Below are 25,267 nucleotides of genomic sequence, written 5' to 3' on the forward strand. Positions count from 1 at the left end.
GTACAACTTCAACACACTTTCTTTAATCTATCACAACTTTATACAACTCTCAGAGGTTAAAAAACACAACAGAAAACCTACAAATACTCAAAAATCAAAAGCTGAGTCGGAGAACATTTATGGCATTAGACAGACATCCTTATCCAGAGCGACTTACATTTATCTCATTTGTACAGCTGAGCAATTGAGGGTTAAGGGCCTTGCTCAAGCGCCCAGAAGTGGCGGCTTGGTAGCATTGGGATTCAAACTCACGACCTTCCAATCAGTAGTCCAACACCTCAACCATTGAGCTAACACTTCCCTTTGTAAACACAATAGCAAGATGTTATAGAATCATTATGAGCTACTAAGTGAACCACATTTGATTGTCACATTCATTGATTATAATGTAGACTGGGGCAGTGGTGGCTCAAGTGCCGTTCAAGCACCAGCACTGTCAAGCTGCCGCTGTCGGGCCCTTAAACAAGGCCCCCAATCCTCTCTGCTCCAGGGGCAGTATAATGGCTGACCCTGCACTCTGACACCAATCACCAAAGGTGGGATATGCAAATAAAAATAAATTAAATAAAAAGGGATGTGGTAGCTCAGTGATTAAGGTGTTGGGCTACTGATCGGAAGGTCATGGGTTCGAAACCCAGGTCCACCAAGCTGCCACTGCTGGGCCCCTGAGCAAGGCCCTTAACCCTCAGTTGCTCAGTTGTAAGTCACTCTGGATAAGGGTGTCTGGTAAATGTAAATATAAATTCACTGTACTGTAATATAACATGTGTCAATAATAAAGGCCTCTTCATAAAGTTTCAGGTTGATTAACACACTGATGGGTCAGAGATGATGCAGCACCCATAGAGCAGAGTGAGGGTTAAGGGCCCAATAGTGACAGCTTGGCAGTTCTGTGGCTTGAACCCTGATCCTTAGCCTAGAGCCTTAACTGCTTGCGCCACCACTGTCCTAAAAAGAGGTGAATCAATGTGATGTGCAATATGTTACATGTAGCAGCATGATGCACAATTATCTGTAGCAATGGTTCAGAATATTTACTACAATATACACATTTCTGTGACATTTTTTATTTGTACTGTCGGATTTTTATTCTTTTTTTGCTGACAAAAACTCCAAGTAAAATAAATAAATGTATCCTGTTTTTTCCCTCGCGTTTTCACCATATCTTTTTTTACACAAAACGTCATAACATGATAAATATAAACCCCACAAAGTAACATTTCATTTAGCCTTCCATGTACCCAGGATTTTCCAAATTACCCAGAAAAAAAAGTTCTGCTAATCTGTAACCTACCCTGTGATATATGACGTTAGGCATGAAAAAGCAAGCGTTTTTATTTATTATTGAGTTCTCTGTTTTTTTGTTTCAGTAGTGTTTTGGTTTTGCACTTTAGGGGCCCTATACATAAGACACAGCTGTAACAATACAGTATGAATCACATAAGACTAGCAGTTCATTCTCAGTATCCACTTCATTCCCTGCACAATGCATGAGTGTTATCCTGATACATCAGTGTAATTTACATGCCCTTGGTTTTAATTAAGTGCTAATTGGATTCCATAGATACCCTTCATATGCCCCGTCTCACTGTGTCTCAGAGTATTGTACTGCTATAAACATTGTCCACATTCTGTCTCTAAATCCCTGGAGATGTCACACAGTTCCCCTCTATCCTCCAGAAAGTGGCAAGGCTTTGTGCCACATTCCCCATAGTCCCCTTGTGCTGCTTGAATCGTTTGAATCGAAAAAGTCCTTCATGGTCAAGATATACTGAGACTGCTGGCTTTGAAAATCATGAGTATTAAAAAGCAGAACTACACCAAAATATTTAATAGTGTGCAGTGATGCATATTAATAAAGCTCTCAGATAACTAAACCGAAAGGATAGGAGTTTTATCCTAACAGAAAACTTACCTAAATAAATTGTGTTGGAAAATCACATGAGGAAAATGAATCATGTGAAAAAAATGTGTGAAAATACATAAATTATGTAGAAAGATTACATGTGAGAATAAAAGAAGCATGTGGGGGAAAATATGTTTAAATACATTTATCGGGAACAAAATGAAGTGAATTAAATGAATCCTAAAAAAAAAAAAAAAAAAAAAAAACATACCAGTCATGGATAAAATCATACATGTAAATTAAATGCGGAAAAACGATTCAAGAGAAAACCTTAATAAACGTATTATGCGAGATAAATTAAACGTGAATCACATGGGAATAAAAATGAAATGAATTCATTAAACAATTAAAAAATATATATGAAAAAATAAATCATAGGTGAAAATAAAAGAGTCAAGAAGCATGTGAAAGTAAACGAATCATGTGAGAACTGTCATATAAAAAAATGAATGAATCTTTGAGGGATAAAACACATGAAAATTATGGGAAATTGTGGGGAAAAAATGAAATATGAAAAATTAAAATGAAATTAAAAACACATGTACTACATATTTAAAGTCACACATGCAGTGAAAAGTCTGCAACAAGATGAAAAATATCCCAGTTAAAAATGTAAACACACACTATTATGTAAAATAATCCATTGGATTTAAGAGAAATTACATACAAATAAAAATATGCAGAACATGTAAAAAAATGTGTGAGGCATAATTGTTTAAAATCACACGTGTACATTTCTCACACAAATTCTCTCACATAATTCTTCACACGTGAAGTTGATGTGATTCTCTCTACACAGAGCCACGTCTCCCATCTACCCTTTAAAAAACGAACGTAAAATCAACACAGCTGTAATCTATTTCTGTCCTCAGTCATCATTGTGTCCATTCTAACAACTCAGAGCTGATCATTTCTGAACAGATACATAGATTATATAATTAGCTACGAACTCTGAATGTGTAAACTGGCAGATTAAGCATCAATTGAAAGGCATTAGAAGAGCAGGAAAGTGACTCACTCTGGGGTATTTGTATGCAAAGAGTGAAATGGAAGGCAGAATCAATTAGAGTGCACAGCTCAATGAAGAGGCATATACGAAAAGATCTTTAAATTAGCACGAGGAAGGAGGTGTGCTGCGATGTTTAGCGAAACACTCGACACACTCACCCCCTTACAGAGCAGTGACATTAAAACACTTTGATGATCTGGAGCCTTTAAAGTCTTAATCCTACAAACGGCTCCTTTAACCGAAATTTGAAAAACGCTCATACCGACCTCTCTCCAACTGCTACACACACACACACACACACACACACACACACGCACTGTTTTTTTCTCCATCCAGGAAAGAACAGACGGCCCTCGGCCATATCTTCAGATTTACCTTCCCTACTGTAAGAGATAGGAAGGATTGTGTTAGGATGAAACTGACAGCTCTTTTTTCGCTTCCCTAAGTAATCGTCATGGGGAATTAACAACTGGATAAAATTCCAAACCGTGTGGGAGAAGTCTTCCTTCACTAAGTAATCTGGCACGCACATTTGCCTGCAGGAAGCAGATTGCTCTTTAAAAGTGTCAAAAATTAAAGCTGTTATTAACAACCAGCACTAAACACTAAGGCACTTACTACTGCCCACTGCCTAGTTTCATTTTTTTGTCATGGACGAAGATTAATCGTTAATATTTAGCAGCTAAACTGAGATGGTTAATAAACTACCACGATAATCTCAGTAGCACATCAGGAGCACATCAGGAGCAGAAGTAAAACATCTGTACTGTACATGTTCTCCATGAAGATCCTCTTATATGATTCAGTAACGAGATGTTTCCCATAATGACACTGATGATAGTGTAAATAAAGTTACTGATAGTTTGTTGACTGTAATAATTAGCTACACCAGATTACCGCAAATAAAGTGTCCCTGTTGTTTTTTCTTTTATAAATAAAATATACACACACACATATATAAATAATAAAGTATATTATAAAGAAATATAAATAATGAGTTTTTATTTCTGTCAATTTACAAGATGCAAAGTGAGCAAACAGAATAAAAATCTAACTCAAATCAATATTTGGTGTTACTACAGTACCTTCTGCCTTCAAATCAGTATGAAGTGATGGCACGGCCCCCACAAAGCCCTGATCTCAACATCATCGAGTGTGTCTGGGATTACATGAAGAGACAGAAGGATGTGAGAAAGCCTACATCCACAGAAGATCTGTGGTTAGTTCTCCAAGATGTTTGGAACAACCTACCAGCCGAGTTCCTTCAAAAACTGTGTGCAAGTGTACCTAGAAGAATCGCTGCTGTTTTGAAGGCAAAAGGTGGTCACAGCAAATATTGATTTGATTTAGATTTCTCTTTTGTTCATTCACTGCATTTTGTTCATTTATGAAAATAAATGTTTAACACTTTCATTTTTGAAAGCATTCTTTGTTTAAAGCATTTTTTCACACCTGCCTAAAACTTTTTGCACAGTACTGTGTATATATATGTATATATATATTACACCTACACACACAGGGGATTCCTCAAAGTACTCCAGTCTCCTTCGTCCAAAGAAATGCTTCGTAGGTTGTTTGGCATTTGTAAATTATCTGTATTGTGTGATTGTGTGTGCATTTGCATCCTGTGAAAGACTGGCACCGTGTCCAGGTACATTGTCTGGTGCCCTGAGTCTCCTGTGTTAGGCTTCAGGATTCCCACAATCCAGTAAGATGGATGGATGGATGGATGGATGGATGGATGGATGGATGGATGGGTGGATGGATGGATGGATGGATGGATGGAAATTTATAAATCCTTCTGTCAAAATAATACTTCCCTTTAGTGATACTAAATGTAAAAACATTTTTTATAGTAAATTTTATCCTCAGTGATTTTAATCACCGATTTTTTAAATACTTGAGGAAAATCAAAGATCATAATCACGATTAAAAATAAGATGAATTGTGCAGTCCAAGTTTTTATTAATACTTTTATTGCCTTATCCAAGAAGAATTTCTTCTGCTTTTAACAGCAATGTTATAATGAGAGTGAAACAATTACAATAAACCAGAAGCTGTTAAATCTTTCTGTTTATATGACTGACAGTTCTGTATATGTTATGTGAGAAACTATTGGAATGGGAACAAGAATAAAACACGAGGGTGTGTGCTTTTACATGAACATTAACAGCTCCAGGATTGTGTGGTGCAGCTCAATGTGAAGTGTAGATTTTGCTTTAACAACTCTAATCATTCCCTCTCAGCCTCTCTCATTTTTCTCTCTTGAATTTAATGACAAAATAATTTATGGATGGATGGATGGATTGGGTGGGGTATAGGTGGGTGGATGGCTGGATGAATGGATGGATGGATTGTGTGGGGATTGAGTGGAGTTTGGGTGGAGACTGGGTGGGGTATGGGTGTGTGGATGGACCAGGTGGATAGATGGATGGGTAGATGGATGGATGGATGGACTTGGTGGATTTTGTGGGGTATGGGTGGGTGGATAGATGAGTAAATTGAGCAAGTGAGTGAGAGTGAGTGAATGAATACATGAATAAATAAATGAAAAAGTGAGAATGTGAAATCAGGTACTGAATAATAAAGGGACTGAGTGAGGGTATGAATGAGTGTATTAAGTGTGGATAAATAAATGAGTGAGTGAATAAGTGAATTAGTGAGTAGATAGATAAATGAATGGAAACTTGAATAAGTAAATACGTGAATGAGGAAAAACGTTTTTTTGCTAGACTGATGATATTTTTAGTTTGTGACCCAATGAACCAGCATCAGCGTATTCACCGATAGAGACTTCAAAGCACTTCTTAAGGTCGCTCTGGATAAGAAAGTCTGCCAAATGCCGTAAATGTAAATAAGTGAGTGAACGAGTGAACCTTTATGTAGAAAAAAATTGGAAAATTCACACCAACTGGCCTTTGCAGAGAGATTGAAGGCTACAGAGACTCTGCCATGAACACAACAGCTTTGTGTTCTAGTCTAGCTGGTCGAGGGACAGCAGTTCCACAGCAGTGTGATTTTGAGCTCAGTGGTTTGCCACCACACATGCTGTTCATCTCTGTTCTGAGAGCTAATCTGGAGAGCAATGGCTCTGGCTCATAGAACAGCAAACTGTGCTGCACAGGGATGAAGTGTTCTCTCCTCTTCCATCTGCTACCTTACACAGTGCACTTACTGCTGACTTAGCTGGGCAGATGCTTCGGGAACGCAAACACAAACCACTTGAAAGTGTGTCAAGCAAGCGTAATTGTTACAGAGAGGGCATGAGAAAAACCTAGCAAGAAGATAAAGGGAAAAACAAGTAAGCACGAATAGGAGCAAGATATAGGTGGGGGAAAATATAAATATTTTAAACTGGAGGATCTCACGGCTATCTCTGGTTTAGAAGAGCCTAAAAAGGTCTATTGAGCAGGACATGACATGCTTCCTCGTCTCTCCTCTCCCTCCCACCCCTTCTCCTGCTGAGGCCAATCTGCCCATCGTTGCAGTTCCACACTTCCTGGATGGCGATCTTGCCAAGGAGCAGGTGGAAGCATAGCTGCAGATCCTCAATGTAAAAAGCCCTGGCCAAAATCTCTGGAGAGGAATCCATTTGTGTTACCCTGTCACTTTATATCCACACCACCCACAATGGCTAAAGCTCAGAGGACCGAGGGAGCTGGGAATTTAGTCCACCTCCTCGTGCGCGGTGTTTCTCCCTTTATCCCCTTATATCAAGGTCATGTGACCCACTGACACGGTCACACTACTGGGCAGGGTGAGGAGCGTGTGTGCTGTAGAAAGGCCAGTCGAGTAAAGTCTCACACTTCTAGTGAAACTCAGCGGATTATGTCTAAATAAAGCTTCTGCACTGTGTGATTCACACGGCCAGTGATCCCAAACACGAAGACACGATGCTGCTTCAGCTTCACAGAGAGAAAGAGAGAGAGAGAGAGAGAGAGAGAGAGAGAGAGAGAGAAATGGAGAAGGCGTTTGTCACTGAAGTGCCACGGCTTAGCAAGAGCCTTGAATAATCAGTGGTTAAGCTGTCAGCCCTGCACTTGCACCTAACACAAACTCTTTCACTCACTAATCAAGCAAAACCTCACACAACCAGAGTGGCAAAAGCAGGCAAGAAGAAAGGCGTCTGGATCAACTCTGCCTCTTTTATTATTATTTGAATTACTTTTACTGACATGCTTCTTTTATAGCACTTTTATTTTAATTTTAATTATGCAACTTTTACTCTTAAACAATGACATGTTTTTTTATATTGTGCATTTTTATTTGTTTATTGTTTTTTAATGCTTTTATTTTTTACATTATTATTATTATTATTATTATTATTATTATTGCCTTTTTTTATTATTATTATTATTATTTTTTAATTGTTCAGCTCACACTGAGAATTCTTTTTCTTTTCTGAACAAAATAAACAAAAGTTTTAACTGTTATATTATGATTATTATGATGATGATAATAATAATAATAATAATAATAACAATAATAATTATTATTATTGTTATTATTATTATTATTATTATTATTATTATTATTATTATCTGAGAAAGCAATGACTCTACGCTTACTTACACAAAACCTTCACAAGGTCATTGGTTGCATCCTGTCTCAGGCATGAACTACAATACAAGCTGGAGTAATTAAACAGGATCTTAAACAAATTAACACCTTGGGAGATTCTGCTTAATTACACATTTGGTGCCAGCTGACTTTAGTGCCCTGTGATACAGTGATATGAGAAGTGTATGCGCTGTTTTCTCTGCAAATCATGAAAAAAAAAAGGCCTGAGCTTTAAGGCAGGCTCCGCCCCCTCTCCTGCTCTCGGGCTCTGATTGATCTCATGGCCCATCGGCGGGTTAAATTACACTGCAGAGTGGCTCTGCACAAAAAGCTCCTGGATTTTACAGGCCATAATTCTGTACCTTCAACTTTATAAAGGTGCAGCCTTTCAATCTCAGACCATCCACCACCTACAAACACACACACACACACACCTCAGGGCAGCGCTTTAAATCGTCTTATGTCATGAGACTGATGCTGACAGCTTCATGGGAGAGGGTGGATAATCACCTTTTCACAATCATCCTTAGTATGTGTGCACTATATAAACCATGACTCTCCCTACAGCGTTAAGTGTTAAACGAAAACAGGATACAAGAATGACAAAAAACTAATTCCCACACCCCGAAGACAACGCACATCCAGTTGAATAGTTGAGCACAAACAGGTCTCCGTATATTTTTTTTGACAGTAAAATGGATCTGACCCTGAAGGCCAGAATACCACTGCGTTCTGGCACGGAGAGTGAGAATAAGAAGAGAAATGGCACAACCCATTCATACTGCAGCTCTGCCTATCCAACAGCACGGAAGCAAAAACAACATGGGATCCGGAGAAATAAAAGAAACAGCCAAAAGCACAAAAAGACCAGCTGCTTCAAGAGCATGGCTGTCAGTAGGGGGAAAAATATCTGTTTAGAAAGAACATTATAATAAGAAGTCATCATGCAAAGTAATAACTTTTGCCTAAAACTTTCAGTCATGCATCACACATCTGTCTGGAGCTGATGGGAGTATACACACAGAGTAAAATATGTAAGTGAAACTAATCTGGAGTGGTGTAGCAGGTTTTTAGCTCCTCATCGATGACATTTTAATTTAGTTCAGCTTAAAAATCGGGATCCGTATAGTTGAGATAAGCCGGGTTCATTTTTAACACCCAGCTTTGCAGCATAATTCCACCACGAGCTTGAAACAGGAGCACAGCTGGAATCCGCAGATGTAATGCAAATCCGTGTTGACTGACAAGCAAACTTTACACGACAGAAAGGCCGAAAAAGGTTTTTAAAACAACTTTCTTTCTTAACAGAATTATTATTCTTCGCAAAAGCATGCTTGTCATGCTGAATGTCACTATTGCCTAATTTCAGAATCAGACCAAAGTGATGAAAAATCCGATTTTCAGCAGCACAAATTTGCCATTTCTATTTTAAATAAATACATTTCACCAGAACGAGTGGAAATATTTTTGTCTACGCTACTTTATAACTTTGCCTTGTTGACGTCTTGACGCAAAGACCGAACTGAGCCGGTGGAATAAATGTGTGGTAACAAATGTGTGGTGTCTAAAATCTTGCTAGTTACAGTAAGTGCAAATTTTTCATTGCATAAGCCTAATCAATTCAATCTGTAATCAGATACTGACTCTCAAAATGTCTGCACCGCTTCTGCAGATCACATTTTTAAAAGAGAGAAGAACGTTTACTCGGTCTGTACAGACCGATAGCTGACAGAACTGAACAAACCTCGAATGATCAAATAATCAAGTCTATAAATTTTGTAGCAATGTTGTTTTGCTGTAAATTGACACATTAACCTAGAAATTGTCAGGATTCAGTGAATTTTTTTTCTTCACTTTTTGCAAATTAGAAAATTCTAGCAAGATATTTCTTTAGATGCATGCAAACAAAACAAATACGGTTAAGTTTAACAAATCGATCATTGTTGTGTATATACAGTAAAAATGTATCCGATGGTTCTTTATTGAGAACCGAGCATTAATATTACATTCTGTAAAAGAACAGCAGCTTAAATGGTTTGAGAGGTCATGAAAAGTGTTGACGCACTGCTGTTCCTAGTATTTGATAGAGGTAGAGAGGAAAGAGAGAGGGGGCAGGGTGAAAGAAGAAGCTCATAAATTACTTATTCAACATGGGCTATGATATATGCTTCTGAAATAAAGCTTTTAGTCATTCCACACAACATCGTGGGCTAAGAATACAGGACTAACGCACACAGCACATAAAAACAGTTAATTGACAAGAGACATGACACGGTGCTGATTAAAAAATAACAATAATTAAAATAAAAGTTCAAAAGAAAACGCTTCTCATTATATAATAGACTCACAGGGAGCACAACAACATTTTCCTGAGTATGAGGCTGATATCACCACAGTTTCCCAAACAAAGACTGAACCGAATTGAAGGCACCGTAGGAATACCCATTTAACTCACTAGGATTTAATCCTGCGCTGGAGATTTTTAATGCGTATGTGCTAAAACGTGTCACCCCGCTAAGTTCCAGCTCCACTTCCTGCTCAGATCCGTCGACTGCCTGTGATGAAATAAAGCGGCTTTTTAATTTGAATAATCACTTGTTCTTTATCCCGCTGCTGGAAACAGGCCAGGGTGGCTGCAAAGGGATACTGGTGTTAATTAAGACACCTGTTCTTCTCTCAGTTTACTTGCCTAATCAATGCCTCCGCACTTCCAACATCCCCAAACAATTTGAGGTCTACGCTGCAAAACAAGCCTGCAGTCTCAGCATGATCATGATGAATAAAGCCTCCCATAGCTACACCCGACAAAGCACTTAGTGATATTCAGCTTTTCTTCCAAAAGGCAGAAGAAAGCGAATATGCATGAGGAACAAAACAAAACATCCGATTATGAAGATGAGTGGAATACAGTAGAAAGCTGATTCCTCTTCGGTGTCCACATAATGTCAAATCAAGACTAACTTCTCTTACTGGCTATGGTTTCAAACAATCTTGTAACACGGACCACCGCAGGCCCAACCTGGAATAAAGACTAGTGTATGATGAAGCACGCTTCAGAACAAGAGCCAAAGCACTTGAGGAGCTCTGTGAAATATGTTCAGTCAGTATTGATAGCTCAATCACTTCTTCAGGAAAAAATCTAATTCGAGGCAAAGTGCTGCGGAGAGGAGGACCAGGAACTAAGCAGTTTTTTTTTTGTTTTTTTTTTTGCTGTGGCTGCACTGGTGTACAGACCGTGTTAATGCTTGAACTGCCCTAGTCGTAAAGTAATTACAGTTTCTGCCACGTCATGCTGTTTGTCTTCTCTTTCTCTGGAAATCTCCAAAGTATTAGCAGTATCAGGATTACCATACAGTTTCTCTTTTACACTGAGCCATTTAGCTGAAGGTTTTAGCCCAAAGGTACTTATAATATATAATATATAATAAAGGAACTTATAATATATAGCCACAATAAGTTTTTACCTGGAGCAAACTGGGGTTGCAGTAAGTGTCTCACTCAGAGGCACTACAGCAGTGGATGAGAATCGATAAACATAATCAGAAAAGTAATGATACCAATAAAACTACCACAGCAGAACAAATCAGAGCCGAAGTACACACTTTAACACAATTTCCTCTTTCCTGTGAGGCTGTAGAGTGATTCTAAAGCGACGCAGGTGAAGTCACAGCTTGACATGAGAAAGTTGTATGAAACACTCAGCACGAGATGAATTTGGGTTCAAACGCCGTGACGTCTTTACCTACATCCTCATGAGAGGAACCGCCAAAGGGAGAACTTAAAAAGCTGGAATAACAGTAAGAGATGTGTTTATTAGAGAGTGTAATATACAGGGGAAAAGTTGGTCAGAACAACATGCAAAATGAAATCAGAGTATAAGATAAAGATGGAGAAAGCATAAGAAAATAAATAAATAAATATTTAAAAAAAAAAAAAAAAAAAAAAAAAAAAAAAGCCCAAAGGAGAGAAAAGCTATTATACCTTGTGAACAGCTGGAGCAGCTCTGCAGCCGGTCATGTTAGTGCGGCTCCTTACCTGCGGAACTGAGATGGGATGGTGAAGAGAGGAGAGTCAAAGGGGCTGATGGGTACAGGGTCCAGGCCGGTGCAGTCCGGGAGGGAGGAAGGACGGAGTGACAGGGAGCAGGGAGACGGGGAGGCCAGAGGGGGGAGAGGAAACGCTGCTCCTCTTCCTCTTGCTCTCTCTGCTACAAACACACACAGTGAGACACACGCACACACACAGAAGCACGCGTGGGCGCGCACAGAAGAGGCAGACACCAATACCTACAGCCAGTCAAAAAAGAGGAGAGTAAAGAGTCCCCTGCACGCAAGCACGCTTCAGCACTAGGAGGAAAGGCACAGATCACCACCCACTCGCTCCATGGAGCCAATCACGTGCCAGCAAGCTGCTGCTCTTGTGACCAATCGGAGCCCAAGCAGCCTTTTCCTCGTACCAGCCAATACGTGCAATAGCTCATATCCAATCGGAATAATGAATGTGAGAGCAGTGCGAGGCTTCCCTTTCTGAAGGACAGACTGAGCGGTGCACTCAGCCGGCGACTGTGATTTAAGACTGCAGCTGACATTAGAGTAATTAGATTGTGAGGCACTTAACCCACCACAATAACACCGCATGCTCCACTGCAGAACTGGCACAACGGCTTCTTCACATCCACACAAAGTGTGCAGGACTTATTCAAGCACAAAATAAAAACAGCAGAGGCAGAGAGAAGAAACTAACTGACCCAGAATGATTAACCCTTTTTTTTTTTTTTTTTTTTACTCCAAAAGCCAACCGAGACCCAGCATCCCATTCATGTGACTAAAACCCAAGACACAAAAGTGATCTGATTTCATAAAGACTTTTTATTTTGCAGATCGATAGCACGACTAAGCTCCCAGCATGATACATGATCAATGGCAGACTGTCAGAATGATAAATGAAAAGCACATCAAGCTTCAGTTCCTCTGCACTGCAGGAAGCAGAGCTCCAGAGGCAGAAAGAAGAGCAATAAATGTCCCATTATTAACAAGTCGCAAAGATCAGGGCTGTCTCTTTCCTTTTCTTTTTCAGGTAAGCTCTTGGGAGATACCGGGATTGAAGGAGTGAGACGAGAACCCTGAAAAAGTGCAAGAACTGTTCTTCCTGCTGAAGCCCACAGCTTTATTCCAGACCATGAGGCTCCAGGAAGCAGTGAAATTTACAAAAACAGAAAATCAATGATGCTAACACTGAGGGAGTGGATCATATCGTGGACCAATACCTCACAGCATCATTGGGTGCAACACCCAATCATGACTCAGCAAGGTAGTGGATAGAGTGCACCATCAGACCTATCAGCAATCCTTCTGTCTGGCTAACTTTCCCCCATTCACTTACACGCACCACAGACAGGACAGGTTGCATGTGGCTACCTGATGTCAGAAGGTGTCACGAAGAACCGATACATTCAAGAGGGAAAAAAAAGAAATCCAGAATTCCGGATAGAGTTTGTTCACATCGTATGTCTGTTTCTGAGAGGGAGAAAGTTCCATAAAAAATGCATGAGAGATGGGAGCAGATGTCACATTGAGTTTGCTTTCAGTTGCAGAGATATTGGTGCACAGAAACCTCAGAGAGGGCGAGGTACGTACCAGTGAACTTAACACTAAGAGCGTGTCAGAGGGACTGAGTGCATGTGCTGTGAGAAGTGGGGGGTATGGGAGTAGGAGAAGCACTTAAGTGTCTGTGAAATGCTGCTTCTACAGAACACACCAGGAAGAAGTCACCAAACCGTGCATGAAGGTAAATATTTAGGTAATAAGGCAAATGACAGTGAACATTTAATAGTTAAATTTCACTATAACAAGCAATGGATTTTTTAAAAATGGATTTATGATTATTATTATTTTATTATGTAGACTTTGCTAACACAGGTATTAAGAAAAGTCTGAATGCACAGGGGTGACTGCTGCCATATTGGATGATGACAGGAGGAGATCTTATTAAAAATGCATGAATTCAGGAGTAGTCATGCTTTAAATGTCATTCCTACAAGCGAGAAAAGGCACTGTACATATTGCTGTGTGTTGTAGTAAGTAAAATGTTTTCATGATGGCTTTTATGTGTAGCAGCAGGTTAATAAAGCAAAGCCATGTGCAATAATACAGCTCTTTTTCAGATCACATTCCCGTGAATGACATTCGCTATATTTTTATAGGGTTATTCAAACATTGGAAGTGATGTCATCTGATGTGTGTGATGTGTACTTCTGATCACTTCTATCTGCTCTGATGATAAGATGGTGCAGGAGCATCGGGGGAGTTTTGACTTCTGATTACAAACCGAATCCATTAGACTTACATTTTACTGTCACATAGTAATCAAATGACTTAATCAAAGCCTGACATTTGATGTCTGAGGGGAAAAAAACACGTCACGTCAGGTTTTTGACATCTCTAGGTAGGTAGATTGACTGCATTTACCACTGAGTTTTAAACTGGAACTTTACCCAACATGATTGATGCAGGTAGCAAGGCAAAGCCAAGGCAAGCGCAGAAATAAAAACATTTCCATGTCATTTTGTTGAAATATTTATTGTTCCATTTTTAAACTTGGGGTGTCAAACTATATTCGTTTCATTTGCCATTTAATTTGGCCTCAGTGCCATTCGACTGGATTTTGCAGACCACAACACATACGCTCTATATAGTACATGTGTTTGATGTCGATGATTTAAAGAAGTACTGCTAATAGTAAATATCTGATTGTTTCATGATAAATAACAGGTTAAAATGTAAATCTTTTCTGTCTCTACAGTCGTAGAAAGTTTTGACGCATTAACGTTTTTCAATTTCAACACCCTACAGCAAAGTGTTTTCCTAATAGAAAAGGTTCATTTGAACCCTTTTAAAAGCCAAAAACACTTAATTATCCAATAAACCCCTGAATAACCCTCAATTAAATTTTCCAGAGCGGACGCTTTCCAATCCAACGTAAAATAAACAGCGAGTGCTTTCTGTCTTTTAGTGGTTTGGGAAGTTTGGTGCTCCACTTTTCCTGGCGTTAACTTTACTGATGATATTAATGAAATCAGAGATGTTTTTTTTAAAGGTATATAAAGGTTAGTTTCCTGTGTTTGCATTTATTGTACTATAAATGTATCTAGTATATTATAAGTATCTAGTATTTATTAGTTTTTTTCTATGTAAGTGTGGGGAAGTATGGAGCAGGTATTAATTAAACGAATCTGCTGGTTATTAGCAAAACTGAAATCGATCACTACACTGACATCCCTATGTTTAAAATATTTAGCTACTGATAGACTTCAGCAACCGAATTAGAAACTATCTAGGTATCCTACGACTAAATAAACAACAGAGTATATGCTAATATTTACTTTTTTTTTTAATTACAGCTATGTTACATATATGTTTTTAAAGCTTTGAGCAATATTTTGCAAGATTTTACATAACAGGCAAGACAACATCAGATTCATGTCACAGCCTGCGATTGCACTATTTAAAAAATAGATATACAAGCATGAGCCTAATAAATAAACAAGCAGTCACAGAGCTAGCCATATGTCATGTCCTTTCTTAACAGCTGCTTGAAATTGACTTAAAAAGGCAGGAAATTCAAGTGGAGATATTTTAGCAGATGAGCTGTTAAAGTAAAAAACAACAATAACAACAATACATTGCTTTTACTGTAAGCCCACAGAAACATGTCGATTTCAGTGACTCTTGAGGACAGCATAAACACAGCACATCTAGCACACATGGCATCCACAAGAGCACCAATGTAATTAAAGTCCCCATTCTGTCCCGCTATTGTATCATTACTGTCTGTAAGCCACTTAAATGTGATTACTTATTACTCACCAGATACTAAGTATAGCCTTGGTGGAGCAGTGCAGAGATAACAGGCAGCTGAAGATGTACCGCCTCGCTCTGAAAAGCAGAGTCTTAGGAGCATAATCTAGCACTCAGCAAATTACATACGAGTGCTGATTTACAGGCCAGGCAACAGCGATGCCAAACGCCAATCACAGAATAACTAGATTTTGTGTGGGGGAGGATATATAAGTTTAAATTCAGTCCAGTGTACATGTACTGAAAATTTTGTGGGGGGAATATATAAGTTTAAATTCAGTCCAGTGTATATGTACTGAAAATAAGCTTTTGGGGATAAATAAAGAGCCGTTTTATAAAACACACACACTAAAAAAGGCAGAGGTGAACTGAATCAAATCGTTTGGCATTATGCAATTTGTTCTGACTGAACAAGTTGCTCTTTAACGCACTACTGGCTGAAGAAGGTCCTTTCCACAGTGCAAGCAGCTCTTTTTACTCACTGATTTGTGCCTCAGAGGTCCTCTCAAGGCTGCATAGCTAAATCCTATTGAAGGGGTTATAAAGCCCTCGAGGCGGACACTGAGCAAGTGCAGAAGACACTATAGAGGAGAGTGCTGTCTCATCACAGGGGCCTGGAGGGTGATTTAGGGACATACATGAATCACAGCTTCTGGCTTTCTTTGGCGTAGGGGTGAAGAGCACAAGCCTGTGGGGTTGCAATGTATGAATTGTATTTAGGCCACAGTTTAGGATGGAGATATAGCTGAATGGACATGAAAGCACTTTTAAAAATAAAACAAAATAATCATAATGTGGCTCGAATAACCAAGGGAATTTTCGCCATTTCAAAATGCACAATTTTCTCATTTCCATGCATTTCAACATGGAATAGGGATAAATACACATACAGTTTGCCACCTAATGAATTCTCATGATGGCAGCAAACAGAAGCTAAGAAAGGTAAGCTCTATATCCAGCATGATGCAACCCTGCAGAAAGGCACAGTATTAACTCATTCTCTTCCATGTTTCCCGCTATATCATTACAGCTATTAACCCTTATAGCACATACTGTACACTTCTTCAAAATTGTTTTGGAGAAAATGTTTGATTTGTTCATACAGTAGATGCTACACTAAAAACTGATTTGCATCAGCTAATCAATAAGACCCAGTAGAGTAATAAAAATGTATACTGTAGGGAAATAAATATAATAAATCCACCCAATTTTTATCAGATATGCATGCTTTCTTCATTCAGTTGCAATTAAAATATAAAAATAAATAAGCATGTATCTGACATTTCTGTCATTTTAAGATGTACCATATTTTACTACAAATGTTCAGCTTTATTCAGTCTGCTTTGGTGTTCGATTTTTCAAATATATTAACTGGCATGTAAATTACATATTCATAGTATTTGTTTATTTGCCATAAAGGTCAGAACCCTATTATTCTAAAAGCATTTTACAATTTGATATAAAAGTGCAAAATGAATAGATATTAATAATAAGTAAAAAAATATCTATCTTCATCTCGTCATTCATGCACTTGTACACTCAGCCAATCATGTGACAGCGGTGCAATACATAAATCCATGCATATACAGGACAAGAGCTTAAGTTAAACATAAGAATTGGGAAAATGTGTGAGCTTAGAGACTTTGATCATGGCATGGTGTTTGTGATGTTGCCAGATTGGTTGGTTTTGGGTATTTCAGAAACTGCTGATCCCCTGGGTTCTTTATAAATCTGAGAGCAATGTGGAACTATGTAGGCTAATCAGAACTAGAGTTCGAAAATAGAGTTCCAAATGAGAAAAACATCAGCAATTTTATTTTATTTTATCTGCAACTAACCACATTTGGTGAGTCTATGCAAACTGTATATTGCATTCTGAGATCCCTTTCAGATCACCATGGTTATAATGCTATTTGAATTACTTCCTGTCAGCTCAACCCGACCTTACCATCTAATAACAAGGCATTTCTACCTCAACAGCTGCTTCTCACTGGATGTGCTTTATGTGAAATATTTTGTGATTGGACAATGCTTAGAGATCAACAATTTCTGAAATAATCAAAGCAGCACAGCACAGCACAGCACAGCCTGGCACAACAACCATGCCATGGTTTAATTAACTGGGATTCCTGAGATTTTTCCATTCTGATGCCTGATGTGAACATGAACTAAACCTCCTGACCTGTACCCTGTACTTGGATGCTTGGACAACGGTTGTTCTCCATCAGCTGTGCTGTAGCTGGTGACTGTAGCTATATATATATATATATATATATATATATATATATATATATATATATATATATATATATATATATATATAGTATATAGAGCTACAGTCACTGTATGTGTGTATATATATATATATATATATATATATATATATGTATTATGGTTGTATTTTTCTTATACTAAAACAACTTACTTTTTTACATTTTTTTATAGAACCATTGTTGCAGCCATCTTCTTTCTCAGGAAATGCCACTGGTCATGTGACAGCCTTAATATACTAGAAACCACGTTCAAGAGCATATACTACACTAATGTTCTTGTCAAACTTTAAAAATAAAGCTCTATTACATGTTTTTTATGTGAATGGTGAAAAATCATTTATTCAGTGCCATGTAAAAATGATAAAGCACATAATAGTTACAAAAAAGTGTGTGAGTTCCACAGGGCCATACTTATATCACCAGCTCTACAGCAGAGTTAGCATATGAGATTTCACACAGACGTATTATAAAAGCACGTCATTTCATAAATTACTCTCTGTACTAAATGTACATGTCTAATTTTCAAAACGCAGCAACTGAATGAGTTTCCCACTCAGTGGTGAACTGCAGTTTGAAATTACTGGTACTGGTTTTTTATTAAAAGCACCTTTAACACCTTTACTGTTCTCTGAAATATTCTGGAAATATATACTGTGGGTTTTTTTTTTTTCCATTTTCTTTATAAGTGGTCTGGAATGAACAAAAACAACAATAACAGAAAGTTCATAAACTCCATATTATGTTTCCACTGATAATTTTTTCCATAGAATTTTGATCCTATGGTCTACATACAAGTGACATTCGTTTGCTAAAGAAAAATTCAGGGGCTCAAAAATCTATTTGTTGTTCATGGTTTAGGAAAAGCCTATTTTAGTTTCACACTTTCTCCTGGGTATATAGAAAACAAATCTAGCAAAAAGTGCTAGCTAAAATAGAATAAAACTGTATTCTGTTTCAAATTCATCACTTAGGGTTCTTTTTTGTGTTTTGTTTTTAGCACAAAATAAATATTTACTCTCTTTGTAAAATCTAAAATGCTTTTAGACATGTCTGCCCCTTAATTTCCAAAAATTCCTTGCATGAAAATGGAAGCAATAGACAAAAACAGTGTTACACAAACATATGTAGCTAAACTGGTTAAATATACCACTTAAGACATTTTTTATAAAGAAACATAAAAACCAACAGAAGCGACAAACATTTCATATACAATTTTATATGGAAAATACAACTGAAAACCCTGCCTCACTGCATTTCCTGTCCTCGCTGGTTCAAACCCCCTCCTGGAAAATATGTGCCAATGCCGGGAGACAGCGCCAACAGCCTGTCTTGTTGGCATTATAAAAGGAACCAGAGGACAGTGGGCGGCCTCTCTGTGATGCAGACCCAGACCCTGTCATTTTTAATTTCTTTTCTTTCTTTTTTTATTTTTTGTTTTCACTTTATAAACAGGGTGGAAAATTGGAAAAAAATATCTGCCCAGACAGTTAACCTAATGTGGTCTGCACTCTATTGGACTGATGGATCATTTACTTCTTAGACTGTGTGATATAGCTGTTCTCGATACACAGCACTATGTAGTTGTTGGAGCAGCTGCTGGGTTTCTGCTGTAGGAGCTGGCCAGCCTGCAGAGAAGAGGCCAGACCCATCACGGCGTGATCTGACGTCCTCCACGTCTCGCAGTAGTTATCCATTTGACGGTGACCCTTCCCACTGGAGCCATGCCAGATCATCTTCTCTGGCCTAGGGCGCACACAGGAGGAGAAAGATTATATTACAAAATGAAATAAAACATGTGATGCCACATGCAGAGTCAAGAATGGAGGGGGCGGGGGGTTGGACGGGGAGTCATTTTGTCCTATGTGAAGGTGACTCAGGTGTCATTACAGAACAGAAATGCTTATGCATTAGTTTTGCTACTCTGTATGTGGCCTAGGGGAAAAGTTTCTATTTTAAAACCTCCCATTGCTGTAGTGACATATCAGAGGCACTGGCCTCATAGTAATCTAAAGCACCTGGTGCTGTATAGTGAAATCCTGACAATGAATAAGATCCATTTTAAGTCCAAGTTAAATCAGTGCATTATAACTAACTACACAATAACAGTGGAAGAAATCAGCCTGAAATTTACAGTGAGGTTTTGATTGTTGTTGTTTGTATGTAAAGTCAAAATTGTCTGTCTCACCAAGCACTATCCCTGAGGATGTCCCTGCCATCAAAGGAATATAAGGGTACGTTGGTCTTCATCCTGCCCTCTGAATCACCGAACAGCGATTCCCAGCTGCTGAATAGCACTTGGTCCTGTGGAGAATAACATCAGCACAACACTGACCCATGACCAAGCAGAGGGGAAGCCAAATGGCTCAGTTCACTGCTTTCCCTCACTAACACACCCGATTCAGCAACTGAAACTAGCTGATGAGGGCAGAGAGAGAAAACATTAAAGTGTACCGAGAATGTAGAAGGAAATCACTAACTAAATAATGGATTCTTAGCAAATTAAACAAGTCAAGGGTAATAAAACGTATACAAGAATGCAATATAAAATCAATCATTTAAACATTTTGGCATGAGGTTCATTTCATTGGAATGAAAATATATATATAGAAATAATACTGTACATGTATAGTACTCCTTGTAAACATGAATCAAATCTGACTTTATTTTCATTCATTCACTCATTCATCTTCTACCGCTTATCCGAACTACCTCGGGTCACGGGGAGCCTGTGCCTATCTCAGGCATCATTGGGCTTCAAGGCAGGATACACCCTGGACGGAGTGCCAACCCATCACAGGGCACACACACACACACTCTCATTCACTCACGCAATCACACACTACAGACAATTTTCCAGAGATGCCAATCAACCTACCATGCATGTCTTTGGACCGGGGGAGGAAACCGGAGTACCCGGAGGAAACCCCCGAGGCACGGGGTGAACATGCAAACTCCACACACACACAAGGTGGAGGCGGGAATCGAACCCCGACCCTGGAGGTGTGAGGCGAACGTGCTAACCACTAAGCCACCGTGCCCCCCTGACTTTATTTTCGTTGTGATTAATTAAAAGTGATGGATTAATTTATACCCACTCATTTATAAACGGATATGAGTAGGGTAAAGAGGACACATACCTTAAGGTTGACAATAGGCAGCGTGTTTCTTTCAGATTTGCGAACGATGCTGTATAGATCCTGCAGTTTGGAGGACAGGAAAGCCCTAAATGTTCCCTTCAAACCTGCATCATGTGCCTGCTGGAAGCACAGGAAGTCTGCACCACGGATGGCCCTCATGTTACCCACCTGAGGGCTGTTCAGGGCGATCAGATGCAGCTGTTCAAACAGAGAAACCACACGTCATTAGACACACGCAGCTCTAGCCAAAACACAATTAAAGACACATTTACTGCATTTATTGTTAAGGTCACAGGACCACAGAGATTTTTATAAAGCTATTGGTTTGGTATGTATAGTGTATTCGGTATATATAGTATTATATGTTATGTATACACTATATGGACACAATAAGTTTTTGGATACTTAAATATTACACCATATGTGGGCCTCTCATAAACAATTTAATTGATGTCTATACAGTATATGCTGGAGCATTAAGATGTCCTTCACTGTAATTAAGGGGTCCAAATCTGATCCACCATTATAATACCCCTGTGTATAAATCAACCATGAAGATATTGTTATCCAAGGCTGGTGTGTAAGAACTTAAGTGATCTACATATAACCCCAACGTCAATCCCAACCTCAGTCCCAACCTCGACCCCATTGACTCCTCTCCCCAAGGACAGTGGTAGCTCAGTGGTTAAGGTGTTGGACTACTGATTGGGAGGTTGTGACTTCGAATCCCAGGGCCACCAAGCTGCCCCTAACCCTCAATTGCTCAGCTGTATTACTGAAACAATTTAAGTTGTTATGAAAAAGGGTGTCTGCAAATGACATAATTGTAAATGCCTCCTCGCATGACTTTACTGCCTGATTGCACTAACACACTTGTGGCTGTATTGACAATCTCTAAAACCACACTCTAACATCTAGTGGAAATCCTTCCCAGAATATTAGAGACATATAGATTCAGAGATCACATACATCACACATACAGTGTGTAATGGTCAGGTGTCCACAAACCTCTAGCCATATAGTATAAAAACATTTATAAGGTGATACATGTTCTATTACTACAACACTAACAGTAGTACAGGCTGCAGTTCAAGATGTTCAAGATGTGCTTATTCTAATGTTATTGTTTGTACGGTAACTGATAATTAACAGGAGGTTGGGTTCAGAGTGCAATGTCAGCCTTGATGCTTGACCCCAGGAGCAGAAAGAGTTAAGGGCCTTGCTCAAGGGCCAAACAATGGGGCAGTGATGGACCAATCTTCTGATCATCAACCCAAAGCCTTAACCACTTGACCCACCACTGTCTGTAAGAAAGTCCATAAGAAAGTATTTTGGGTTTCTGGGTAGCCTGACAAGTGTTTACAACTATTACAACTAAAATGATTTCTAACTGAATACAACACTGAATGTAAGTGTTAAAAAGTAATTGTTTGCACATTTATGTGGTTTAAGGGGAATAAAGCACCTTGCATCATAGTTTTTTTTATAATTATTTATAAAAAAGTCATATATTTATATAATTATAATAATACACTGTATATAGATTTATCTATATAATTGTTTGCCACAAAAGGCCCATGTTAGTTAGTAATATAAAGAAATAAATCAAATTCAAGCTACTGTATGTGATTGTAAGCTTACCCCTGGTCCTGATGTGTGTACATGACCCTCAGGCTTATGGACAGGTGTGCTGGGTCTGTGGATTGGCGTGATGGGGTACCTCTCTGGAGGTACAGGGATGTGGTGATCAGTGCGGGGTGGATACCTGCTGTCCGGCTGAGGTGGGTACCTGCTGTCCGGCTGAGGTGGGTACCTGCTGTCCGGCTGAGGTGGGTACCTGCTGTCTGGCTGAGGTGGGTACCTGCTGTCTGGCTGAGGTGTGTACCTGCTGTCTGGCTGAGGTGGGTACCTGCTGTCTGGCTGAGGTGGGTACCTGCTGTCCGGCTGAGGTGGGTACCTGCTGTCTGGGTGAGAGGAGTAGTGTGTGCTGTAGTTTGGATCAATGTCTGGTTGAGGATGTTCACTCTTGGGACTCTCCGGCTGCCGGACTGCAGCATCGACAGGGGAGTAGTCTTCTGCACCGTTATTTGCCGAGTGGTTCGGAGGGTAGTGCACTACTGGGGGAGGCTGTACTGCTGCCACCTCATTGTTCTGCAAATAGAGTGTACAACAGTAATATGTGTGACTGAATGCTGAACAGTTTCTTTCATGCTTTACCGTGTAAGCTGTACACCATATAAGCTTTGCTGCTTTTTTACATAGTTGAGTACTTGACACCTTCTTTAGGCAGGTGAGTACTTGAGTAATAGCCAAAGTCTACAGTTCTTCAGATACAGTATGAATCTACTTACTGAATCTCTGTAGAAGGGGTTATGATCCGCAAGCTGAAAGAAAGCAGAATTTCATGGTCAGAAGCATGAAAGAAATATGTACGAAAGTACGAATATTTTGTGGTCCATACCATGACTTTTCTGACACCATCACGCACTCTGACATAGAGCTCGCTTGTGTCCGTTAGGTAAAACAGAGAACCCTCTGGTTGTCTCTGTGCTGTTGAAAGCATCAAGGCAACTGTTCTCAGTACTGTCACCTATAAAATAAAATAAAGCAAAGAATTATTATTATTATTATTATTATTATTATTATTATTATTATTATTATTGTTATTATTATTTTTAGATATACTGAAAGAAGCTCAGTTGTAGGTATTACCTACAGGTAAGAGCTGGATTTTTACTTTTGCCATGTTAAATCATATTTCTGCTAACTTTTTATCTGACCTTAACACAGTAAATCTTAAAAAAAAAATCTTATATCTGAGAGGATCTGAGACTTAGTATGCACTCCTAGTATTGTACTTACTCCGGCGCTTTGGCCAGGTGGACCAGGAGGACCAGGAGGGCCAGGAATGCTGATTGCTGAATAGAAAAATAGCAAAAAATACATCAATCTTCCCATAAAAATACAAAAGATTCAAGCTTAAACTCAGAATTCATTTTAGAGTACTTCTTTTTCAACTAGACTTACTAGGTCTGTGAGCACCAGGTAATGAGGGTAAACCAGGTGGCCCAGGAGGTCCTGGTTGTCCTGGTTGTCCTGGGTTTCCTGGACGACCTTCATAACCAATAGGTCCTGGTGGACCCTGTGGACCAGGTGGCCCTACGATAGAATCTCCTTTAGGACCCTGCAATGAACATTTCAAGAAATGCTCATTATTAGGTTTAGACTACATAAAGTTGGATCAAGTTTTTCAACAAATCAGTGTCTTCTTTTTCTCGTAGTATAACATTAGGTCTTGATAGTTTGCTACTGAGTTGAGTCACATGTGTTAATTAGAGGGTTAGGTTCGTACCATAAAACGCAACTTGCTGCAGGCACAAGAAAACGCCCGCTGTGCATCAGGAATTAATGTTTAATTTACTAAAGCTGTGCTTGGAGCCTACTAAATGCACTCTGTGTGAGACCTAAACTGTAGTGTAAAAGCTGGTGTAACATCAACCAGCAAAATGCTCAGAATATAAAGGACGTTCAATAACAAAGATTACATTTACTTTTTAAATAAGCTGTACCAGATTAAAAACTCCTTTGTCTGAATAATAAACATTTTGGAAGGTATTAATATGGCTGATATGCCTTTAATTACTAATCACTTTTAATGAAGGTTGCTCTGTAATAATAAGCTTTATAGAAAAGCGGGCAATTAGCAAAATGTCACAAATGTCCCACATAATGTCTTGAACGTCCATTTTTGACATGAGAAAATTGATCTGTGTCCTTGTCATATGTGCAAAGATCTGTGTGATAAATAAGCCTAATAACCACACATTATTAGATGATAGAACAGTCTTATAACCTTATACACTCTCTGTTACAGAATATCAAAGTAATGTTTGAAGAGATTCCATTGAAGCACGTATAAAATGAGTAAAATAAATAATACTGTGTAAAATAAGCAAAATAGACAACACTGTACATGATCAACCATAATAGTAAATCAAATAGATCCCTCGTGTGCAGGCAGAATAGCTCTGACCAGTTGAGGCATGGATTGCACTACACAAGAGCTCTGAAGGTATCAGGCACCAAGATGTTCATCAGATCCTTTAAGTCCTGTAAGTTGTGAGATAATTCCTCCATGGATCAGACTACAGTGGGGGAAATGATTTGATCCCCTGCTGATTTTGTAAGTTTATTCCTTACAAAGAAATGTACGGTCCATAATTTTTACGGTAGGTTTATTTTAATAGAGAGAGACAGAATATCAACATTAAATAAAGGTTTATTTTTTATTTGACTGAGTGAAACGAGTATTTGATCCTCAAGCAAAACATGACTTAATACTTGGTCGACAAACCCTTGTTGGCAAGCACAGTGGTCAGACATTTCTTGTAGTTAGTCAACATCTCAGGAGGGTACATAGATCACTCTATAAATCCTGAATGTTTTGAGGCTTTTGCTTGGCAACTCAAAAAGTTTTAGCTCCATCCACAGATTTTCTATGGGAATAAGGTCCAGAGACTGGCAAG

At 38.8% G+C, this 25,267-nt stretch overlaps 2 protein-coding genes across 11 annotated transcripts in view; both read right to left on the reverse strand.

The window, feature by feature from the left end:
• pcbp3 (poly(rC) binding protein 3) overlaps positions 1-11,765 on the reverse strand; it is a 76,108-nt gene extending 64,343 nt beyond the window's left edge. For all 8 annotated transcript variants that reach the window (XM_060876894.1, XM_060876893.1, XM_060876890.1 and 5 more), the window contains exon 1: positions 11,511-11,765. The gene's annotated coding sequence lies outside the window, so the exon portion shown is untranslated. The remainder of the gene's footprint in view (positions 1-11,510) is intronic.
• A 6,149-nt stretch (positions 11,766-17,914) lies between these two features.
• Positions 17,915-25,267, reverse strand: part of col18a1a (collagen type XVIII alpha 1 chain a) — an 85,797-nt gene continuing 78,444 nt past the window's right edge. For all 3 annotated transcript variants that reach the window (XM_060876896.1, XM_060876895.1, XM_060876897.1), the window contains 8 exons: positions 23,769-23,925; positions 23,604-23,659; positions 23,203-23,331; positions 23,093-23,125; positions 22,383-22,892; positions 20,742-20,939; positions 19,790-19,905; positions 17,915-19,347 (listed from right to left, as the gene is read on the reverse strand). In XM_060876896.1, coding sequence (XP_060732879.1) covers positions 19,134-19,347; positions 19,790-19,905; positions 20,742-20,939; positions 22,383-22,892; positions 23,093-23,125; positions 23,203-23,331; positions 23,604-23,659; positions 23,769-23,925 — 1,413 coding nt within the window. In that variant the 3' untranslated portion in view covers positions 17,915-19,133. The remainder of the gene's footprint in view (positions 19,348-19,789; positions 19,906-20,741; positions 20,940-22,382; positions 22,893-23,092; positions 23,126-23,202; positions 23,332-23,603; positions 23,660-23,768; positions 23,926-25,267) is intronic.

Source organism: Tachysurus vachellii, chromosome 8, assembly GCF_030014155.1.
Source record: "Tachysurus vachellii isolate PV-2020 chromosome 8, HZAU_Pvac_v1, whole genome shotgun sequence".
NCBI classification, from domain to species: Eukaryota; Metazoa; Chordata; class Actinopteri; order Siluriformes; family Bagridae; genus Tachysurus; species Tachysurus vachellii.